Source organism: Condylostylus longicornis, unplaced genomic scaffold (assembly GCF_029603195.1).
Source record: "Condylostylus longicornis isolate FDR11 unplaced genomic scaffold, ASM2960319v2 ptg000164l, whole genome shotgun sequence".
Lineage (NCBI taxonomy): Eukaryota > Metazoa > Arthropoda > Insecta > Diptera > Dolichopodidae > Condylostylus > Condylostylus longicornis.
In genome coordinates this window covers 281,003-290,955 of record NW_026578132.1, presented here as the reverse complement: position 1 = coordinate 290,955, position 9,953 = coordinate 281,003, and the positions used below count along the sequence as shown (strand labels likewise).

The window sequence follows — 9,953 nt, the reverse complement described above, 5'->3', positions numbered from 1 at the left end:
AGTCTTAAAATTTAATTGTAAAGTTATATTAAATTTTAACCTAGTGTTGTGAAATAAAACGTATTGTAAAAGTAATCTTAAAGAAATAAAACGTATTATAAAAGTAATTTTAAAATCGAAATAAAATTATTTTTTTAAACGAATTTTGACACAAAATTCGTAACTTGCATACACCTTTTTTTCGTTATAAATTATTTTATTTCTATGTCACTACCTGATACTGTGTATCTACTGTACCAGGTACATGCATGTGCACATTCATACATAAAATTTCAAACTCTTTTGCTTTCATACATTCGAATTTTTTACTTAACTTTAAAAAATGAAAAAATACATTTTGTTATTATCAAAACAAAAATAACAAAATTTTTACCTAACTTAATTTAATTCTATTTCAGTTCAATGTTTTTGATACACTCGTTTGTTTACAATATTTTGTTAATTTCTTACCTACACAACTCTTATTACCATCTATTTTTAAAAAAAATGGAATATTTTAAGAATTTGGAAGCAAGATGCAAATGAAAACTAACGGAATGGAACGAGTCGAACTACTTGTTAGTGGATATACTTTGTTTAAAACTATCGAAAAATCATAACCATAGTTGAAAACTATCGATAGTTCTACACCTCTAGTTAGAATTCCAACATGAGTAATCTACTTTTTAATACACATGCGTGTATACATATGTACTTACATATATGTATTTAATTAAAAATTTGCTTTTCCATTGGAATGTAATTTTTTTTTAATTACTCTTTGTCAATACAAATTATCTTTTTAGCTAATTTCCCCATTTTTTTTATAAATTGTACATAAAACTGAAAAACATCCCATCCAACTTACTCCTATTGTTGCATAAAACGTGAATAAAAGTAAATTTGAGTCACCTACTGGAACACTAACAACCAAAGCGTCTCTTAAATGCAATTCATAATCTAACAAATGCCAATCACAAATCTCATCCGATACAAATCTGTCTGGAACAAATTCCGTGTTCCTAATACAAAATTTGTGGTTACTTTGAGAAATCTTAATCGTTTTGTCATTTTGAACTTGACACTTAATATATAATGATGGCTTTTGAATTTCGACTTTCACAAAACTGCAAATAAAGAAATTGATAAATCATAACTTGTTTTATACATACATATGTATGTATATGCCCATATGTACATACTTTGTTTTGCGAGCTATTTGATACCTGAAGTGAATAGGTAGTATTACACTGTCAAAAAGTTTTGGTGTACCGAATAATAGAACAGAAAACGGTAATGACTTTCCGCTTGATACTTCTTCATTAATGTAGGAAGGATATAATGCAACCAACTAAATACAAAACTAAAATATGTATACTACAATAGGTTTTTTTTTTTAAACTTAAACCTTTTTTTGGCGAACCATGCAGCTTAATTGATCCACATTTACATAAACATCTGAAGAAAATTTTTGTTCTAAAACAATTACCAAAATATTTTATTTTCAAAATTTTAAATTTAGAGTTATCCTAATATACATATGTACCTATTGCATATTCACATTGCTTTCCAACTAGGTGCTCAAATTCAATGAAATAAGCTAGATTTCTGTAAAAGACAAATCTCAATTCACATTTTATTCTAGAAATTAATTGTGCTTTTTACCTATGAAATCCATGTGAACTTAGCTCTATATAAACGATTGGCTTAACTTTAAATTCGTGGAAAAAAGCTGTTTCAACATACAATAAAATATATAAAACCCACCCCCAAAAATATTGTTGTACTACCAACTTTGAATTTAAATACATTACAAAAGTATTTTTGATCTCGCTATATATTATACAGCATGCATTGACATTTAGATTAAATGCTAAATCCCAGCATAATCTAAACACACAATCAGGGATGTTAAATTACCCGATTTATCTAGAATTTCCAGATTTTTGGTACTTTGGGAAGATTGTCGTTAGATTTTTTACGCTCACGACTTTTGATTGTAAATTTTTAAAATAATTAATTTGTTAATTTAATATTTTAAAGTCTAATGTATTTATATTGAATATGTACAGTATTCATACATATGTTATATGCAGAGTTTCCACTTGGGTAAAATTGTATCTATTTGGATACATTTTTGGTTTAAATTTAGCGTGAATACAAAAAAACTCAAATCTGCAAAAATGCCGAAATTGGGTACATTTGAAAATTTTACTGAAATATGGACATATTTCTTTGTCAAACACTAAATAAACATTACAAAACTTAAAGTGCTGCTAATATTAAATTGCGGAATTGCTTTGTATTCAAAAAAATGTGTTGATAGCTTTACTAAGCACATTTCCAAATTTGTTAGAAGAAAGTAAGAAAGATACTTTATTAAATGAGTACCGCCTGTAATCAACTTTAATTAATGAGTAAGCTAAGTGAAACAGAAAATACATTGGCTGTACATCTTTTTTAAAATTTGTCCGTTTTCATGGTGAATCGTCTTTAGCGCATAATGCGATCAACAGCTACAGAGTATATAATTTTTGACATTAACTTTCACATTTAAAATGCAATAGAAGCTGCATGTGATTTCATAAAGAATTTACCATATATGATAAAATTTACATTGTTGAATAAAGCAAAATTAATATTAATTATGAGTTTATTTGTACAAAATAGGACGACTAACCCAGCATTTACACGTACAAGTTACTTGCAAGAAAGTTGCAATACATACAAAAATTTTACTAACACATTGAAATATTTCTACTTGCTTGTTTACTTGCAGTTCAACTTGCAAGAAAATTTTGCTGCCAGTAATTTGAGCAAGTAATTTGACATATTGAGAAATTCACAAAAAAAAAATTTGTTGCTTTGATTTTTGTTTTTTTTTAATTTAAAATTTTTGAATTTTGTTTTGAAAAAATTAAACTTAGCAAACTTATGGTTTCTAAAATTTATAAACAATTATATATTTTGCTAGTTGTTTTCTTCTCAAAGACATTTTCAAAAATTAACTTGCTAAACGCCTACGTCATAATAGCAAGTAATTTGACATTTCGAAAAACTAATCGACAATTAATATTATACAAACTTGCATGCAAGTAACTTCATTTTGTTTTTACCGAGTGGGAACACTGGTTATATGTACTACATATTATATATGTTCTTTTTACCTAATTTGATTAACCCAGCATTTACACATACAAGTTACTTGCATGCAAGTTTGTATAATATTAATTGTCAATTAGTTTTTCGAAATGTCAAATTACTTGCTATTATGACGTAGGCGTTTAGCAAGTTAATTTTTGAAAATGTCTTTGAGAAGAAAACAACTAGCAATATATATAATTGTTTATAAATTTTAGAAACCATAAGTTTGCTAAGTTTAATTTTTTCAAAACAAAATTCAAAAATTTTAAATTAAAAAAAAAAAAAAATCAAAACAACAAATTTTTTTGTGTGAATTTCTCAATATGTCAAATTACTTGCTCAAATTACTGGCAGCAAAATTTTCTTGCAAGTTGAACTGCAAGTAAACAAGCAAGTAGAAATATTTCAATGTGTTAGTAAAATTTTTGTATGTATTGCAACTTTCTTGCAAGTAACTTGTACGTGTAAATGCTGGGTTAAATATACAGCCTCTTTTATTTAGTTTTATACTTCGAATAATTCCCATAATACAGGGTGTTTCCCATTAGAAGGAAAATAATTTCAGGGATGATTCTTCGATCTATTTCCAACAAAATTGAATGGGTGGGAGTGCAGATATACTCGTTCTCGAGTAACAGCTTATTGAAGAAAAAGTACCAGATTTTTCTTTCGTATAAATAAAACCTTATAACTTCAGAACCATGCGACATAGAGAAACTATCGAGGGCTTGTTTTACGGGAAATTGATTGCCCTTTATTGTCGGTCTTACAATGAATGTAATCTGTGCCTTGGTGTTTTTTTTTTCGGTACGCTACAATAAGATCTAAAAGCTAACCCATATAACTCTCCTCTATCTTATAGTTTTTCTACGAAAAATGCAAATTCCATTCACTTCATATATCCCTATTAAAAGGAAAATAAAGATTTCCAGTCAATCTCATCTAGCATCGCTATACATCAATGTATAGGTTTGGACGGAATTAAAGTCTACTAAGGCGGAATCAGAGTCTACTAAGATTGTTATTAAAAGACTTATAAAAAAAGGACTAGCAATACAAAAGATGTTCTTCGCCCACAATTAAAAAATCAACTGAATGCCAGTTTTAAGGTTTTCCAAGAATATTTCACAGCAAAAGAAATCTTTGTCATCAAAAAGTTTTGCTGTGATAAGTAAGGAATTCAAGAATATTATATTTCTATGCTCTATTACAATACTTCACTGTATTAAAAAATACAGTGAAGTCAACAACTACAGGTTTCTCCTGCAGAGTGTCGTCAAATTGAAATTGGAATTTTAATGCCAAATTTTTGTTTTTTCTTGGAAAAGTAAGCGACGCTGACGTAAAGAGTTTACAAAGAAAGTATTAAGATTTTATTTTTTTTAATATGCGTAATTAATTGCAGATGATTAGAAAAACAAAAACACAAAAAAGTTTTTTTGATAGAGTTTTTTTTAAACTCTATTGTTTTATAAAAACTCATAAAAACTCCAAAAAAATTTTTTTTTTGGAAAAAAGTAAAAGGGTTGTTCTTTCCAAATTGTTGTTTCGATTTGAAACAACAAGTGAAAGTTTCCCACAATATGTGTATAAAGAATATTTTAATAATTAAAAGAAAAATTTATTAAATAGTGTTAGGTTTCATATATTGTAAAATTATTATGTTGTTAATTTTGGAAAGGAAAAATATGGAAAGAGTGGCATGCTTGAAGTAAGGAAAGATGCAACTAGAAAGAATTTGGTTTCATTGTTTTTTCAAAATGCTCTTTCCTTTTCTAATTCGTTCCGAAAAACCAACGAATAAGAAATGACGAATTAGAAAGAAACTGAAGGAAGGAGCATTTTGTTTCTATCTTACCTTCACTCCCTAAAAAATCGTATCTCGAAAAAAAACATAGTGAAGTCAAAAACTTCAGGTAAGTCTCTTTCTTTGCTCGAAGTATTGTAAAACTGAAATCAACATTAAATGCTAAATGTTGTTGTTTTTTTTCTTGGAAAAGTACATACATATGTATATCGCGCTTGTATAAAAAATAAACAAAGATTTTTTTATTTATTTATAAATAAAATAAAATTATCAGTTCAGTCAATATTTATCAGTTTGTCAATAAAAAGCCATAAAATATTTAGTAATAAGTTCTTAAAAAAGAAACTTATTTAATAAAAACTTACAAAAAATATAACAAGTGGAAAAAGGAAAAAATCTATTGAAAATCAAAACCGTGCAAATTAAATTTTATCTTTAGTCAGAACACAAAAAAAATTATTTTTTTTTCTTTTATTCAAAGCAGTTTTTTATTTTTGTTTCCTTTATTTCAATCTTTATTAAATTTTATAGAATTAATTCGTAAAATTAACATTACAATATTATTTCACAATTTCTTATTTTCAAGTCACAAAAATGGTTTTGATATTTTTATTACATTACAATTATTTATCCTTTCGGATTTCTTTCATAAAATTACAAGAATTTATATTATTATCTTACTTACACTTAAACTGTAATTAAACAGCGAAACGACGATTTGAACGATATGAAATTTGTAATGTCTTTACATCTAACAAGTCCCAATACTCAATTTTTTTTATGAAATATTACGAGTTTTTGGCTTCGTTTCTGTTTTTTTCTTTAAATGCTACTGACCGTGTCATATTTCTTATTATTTTATTTAATGTCTTTATATCTAACAAGTCCCAATACTCAATTTTTTTTACGAAATATTACGAAATTTTGGCTTCGTTGCTGGTTTTTTCTTTAAATGCCACTGATCGTGTCATATTTTTTATTATTTTTTTCTTTTTTTTTTTACGTAAAAAAGATTTTAATATTTTAAATAATGTCTTTACTAATGTCTTTATATCTAACAAGTCCCAATGCCCAGAGAGAAACTTGAAAGCACGACCTTATTTTATATGGGTTTTTTTTAAATCGAAGTGGCTATTTTTTGAGAAGAAATATTTAAATAAATTCACACTTATTATAAAGCAGGTAAAATTTGGAAAATATATTTGAAAAATCAAAAAAATATATTAATATTTTCATTGATAATTATTTTAAAATTTTAAAAAAAGCGGAAAAACAACAAGCACAACCTTCGCCTTCAACGTTTTGTATGTTACTGAAAGCATTTCATTATTTTAAAGTGAACAGCTTTTTTTTCTCATAGGTAAGTTAACTCAAGATATGGGGAGTAACTGCGGTGTCAAGTTGAAAATATAATTAATGAAAGATAATTCTTAAATATTGATATAAATACATAGTAAAGAAAAAATTTGAAGAGGGAATTAGAAAATAATATCTAAAATACAATCTATGAAAAAAAAATATTTAAAAGGTTTTGGAAAAAACAATCATATATTTTTATGACCGGATTTAAATATTTTTCTATTTTTGAAAAAAATTGTATTTTAACAAATGACTCAAAAATTCCGACTGTAAAATAAGAGGTATTTTAAAATTTTTGTTCAGGTATTTTAAAATTCTTTCCGTTTAGAATTAAAATAGTTCATAAATACACATGCAGGGACATTTTATAAATAGATTACTTTTGTTTACCTGCTAATAAAATATGAAAAAAGAGCACAGCAAAATTTTTGAAGCACTCAATATAACATGTTTGAAATAGTTTTAAAATAATTATTTAAAAAAAAATTTATTGGAAGTAGGTACATACATATTTATTTTTAATAACTTAAAAACTAACTGAAATTATTTGAAACAATTTTACAAGTAACGTATAAATAACCGAAATGAGATAATTCAAATTGTTGAAATGTGTCAACCTATATTACTTTTGTTAACATTTTTGTTAGCCAACACTACTCAACTTACCTTATTCGGAAATACAAAATGTGCATAAAAAATCATACATTCTTCCTCATTAACATTTGAAACCATACTGAAATATGAATTTGAAATTTTTTATCATTTTTTTTTCCTCCTACCTTTCTTTTTTCTTCGTGCAATAGAATTTAAATGGGAAGCTTTTTAAAAAAAGTGTATAATATCCTGAGATTTTTTAAAATATTAAACTCTTTTTTACGTAAAAAAAAGAAAAAAATAATAAGAAATAAGACACGATAAGGAAGGATGTATGATTTTTTATGCACATTTTGTATTTCCGAATAAGGTAAGTTGAGTAGTGCCGGCTAACAAAAATGTTAATAAAAGTAATATAGGTTGACACATTTCAACAATTTGAATTATCCCATTTCGGTTATTTATACGTTACATGTAAAATTGTTTCAAATAATTTCAGTTAGTTTTTAAGTTATTAAAAATAAATATGTATGTACCTACTTGCAATAAATTTTTTTTTAAATAATTATTTTAAAACTATTTCAAACATGGGGGACAAAAGTTGGCATGGGCCCTAGTCAGTCTCACATTTTCCTAACATGTGAGGCTGAAAATGCTAGGAAATGCTCTCTGAAAACATCAGCTCTGCCCACAAATCCGACTCTCACTTCCTAGAAGGTAGGTAACATAGTTATCTGCCGGGTGTCTCCTCGGCCACTTACTTTGTAAGGCTGACGAGAGCGGGTGAAAGCGAGTACTCGGCGCTTAATCCGGGTTTCGTTGGTTAGGAAGCGCGCGGGCGGTAAATCCAGAAGCGTCTGACCTAGAATAGGCGGCTCCCTGGTCTGCGTCTGATCCCTGAGGGACGGCAGTTTTTGAATTCTGGCAGTAGGTATAAAATGCAGAATTTAATCATTTGTGCAATGGACAAAACAAAAGGATTTAGTACCCCAGGTGGTAATTCAACTACGTTGGAGAATCCACCCTCTTCGGAGGTCGGCTCTACGGATTCTGGGGAGAGCCATTTATTGCATTTGATTGATCCGTTCAGGAGGAACGCGAAAACCCGTCGTTCACCACCTACATCTGATGTGCGGATTTTAGAAAAGAATGGAAATAGAGAAGGTGAACTACCGAACATTCAAGCTCCACAGACCAATAAGGGTATAAACATGAGTAAAGCTCAAGACAAAGAAAGTGATGATTAGAATGCTGACATACACAAAAGGATTAGCCAACTCAAACAGCTCTGTGTGGCTTTGAAAAGCGAGGTTCTTCAACTGAGGGTTGAAGATGAGAAACTAAAGAAAGAGAAGCATACGCAAATTACAAACAATAAATCTAATGTGGGCAGTCATAAAGAAAAAGAGGCTGCACCACGAGCAAAGCAGGTGAAGTCAGTCTTAGACGCCTACTCAACAGATGAGGAGGAACTAGCCAGAGAAACGGATTGGATCCTAAAACAAAAGCGGTCCAGTAAAAAAAGAAAAGCGGAATCGTCTCTGGAAGTGGTTCAGGTGACAACCAACGCTGAGAAAGCGGATGTTCCTGATTCTAAAAGTCGAGGCAATGTCACGAAAAACTCTAGGCCGCCTCCAGTAGTCATAAGTAATGTGGTTGACTATAATAAAATAGAGTCAACATTAAAAAATAAGGACATCACTTATAAGGTTAAAATGATGAACAACAATCAATTTAAGCTTATTGTAAATTCCGAAACGGACTACAGGAATCTTACCAGAGCCATGAATGGATCTGGACTAGAATGGCATACCTATGAAAACAAGCAGGCCAGACCAATAAAAGTCATGGTAAGAGGTTTTCACCCCAGTTGTAAACCGGAAGATATAAAGGAAGACCTAAGCTCTAGGGGTTACAAGATCTTAGATGTAACCAATAAAATTAAAAAAATGAAAGAAAATGGGAAAAACATTATTTTGCCTCTACCGCTGTTTATGTTCACATTCTCAAATGAAGAGGAGATGAAAAAAATTTATGAAAATCGATTACATAAACAGGATGAAAGTTAGGATAGAGGCACTTCGAAAGGACAGGACCATTCCGCAGTGTAAAAGGTGTCAAAGGTATGGGCATACACAAAAATTTTGCTAGAGAGAACCGAATTGTGTTAAATGTGCAGGCAGGCACTTAACATCAGATTGCAGTAAGCCAAAGAGTACTGCAAAGTGTTCCAATTGCTTGGAGGCCCACCCAGCAAACTATAGGGGATGCCTTGTAGCTAAGGAACTGCAAAAACGTAGAAATTTGAACAGCAACAACAACCTGAAGAATTCCGAACGGCCAGCGGGGAGATTCGCCCTGAGAATAGTCTCAAAAGATGTAACATACGGGGACGTTCTCCAAACGAAAACTGATGATGGTGGCACGAGCAATAAAACAAGGGCCAGTGACTTGAATGTTTTGTATAAAATGCAAAATATGATGCAGAACATGCTAGATATGATGGACAAAATCTCTCAGAGATTGAGTATTTTAGAGAGCGAAGGGAAAAAATCGAATACCAAAAGACCTGGTAAATGATGGCACGAGGTAATTTTAAAATAGCAACATGGAATTGCAATGGTATTCCAAATAAAAAGGACATGCTTGAAGTTTATCTGCATACACAGAATATAGACGTGTGCCTCGTAACTGAAACACATATGATCTTAAGAAGCAGGATTCGGTTTCCAGGTTATAGAATTTAAATCTCGAACCATCCTGGAAATATAGCGAAGGGCGGAATGGCGATAATAATACAAGAAAATGTGGTGCATTGCGATCTGCACCAGATGAAAACCGAGGAAATGCAAATGACAGCGGTTCAGATCACTTCGACTGAGCAGAAATTTAGAGTGGCTGCATTATATTGTCACCCTAGATTTAAAATTACGGCAGAAATGTTTCAAAACGTTCTGACAGACCTAGGCGGTAGCGTTATATTGGGGGTGACTTTAACGCCAAGCAAACTGATTGGGGTTCAAGGCATACTTCAGCTAGAGGAAGAGAACTTAGGACAGCAATTGGCGGC

The 9,953-nt window shown here is 29.9% G+C and overlaps 1 protein-coding gene across 1 annotated transcript; it reads right to left on the bottom strand.

The window, feature by feature from the left end:
* Positions 1 to 698: 698 nt before the first annotated feature.
* Positions 699 to 2,093, bottom strand: LOC129616260 (uncharacterized). The gene is made up of 5 exons (XM_055531817.1): positions 1,645 to 2,093; positions 1,526 to 1,587; positions 1,388 to 1,455; positions 1,182 to 1,330; positions 699 to 1,106 (listed from the first exon to the last, which is right to left on the bottom strand). The coding sequence occupies exons 1-5, from the start codon at positions 1,788 to 1,790 to the stop codon at positions 782 to 784; spliced, it is 750 nt and encodes a 249-aa protein (XP_055387792.1). The 5' UTR covers positions 1,791 to 2,093; the 3' UTR covers positions 699 to 781.
* Positions 2,094 to 9,953: the final 7,860 nt, after the last annotated feature.

Coding starts and splice junctions, on each gene's coding strand:
- LOC129616260 (XM_055531817.1), bottom strand. CDS start 1,790: ATGTATTTAAATTCAAAGTTGGTAGTACAACAATATTTTTGGGGGTGG. Junction 1,331..1,387: donor GCATGGTTCGCCAAAAAAAG/GTTTAAGTTTAA, acceptor TTTTGTATTTAG/TTGGTTGCATTATATCCTTC. Junction 1,107..1,181: donor CAAATAGCTCGCAAAACAAA/GTATGTACATAT, acceptor CTTTATTTGCAG/TTTTGTGAAAGTCGAAATTC.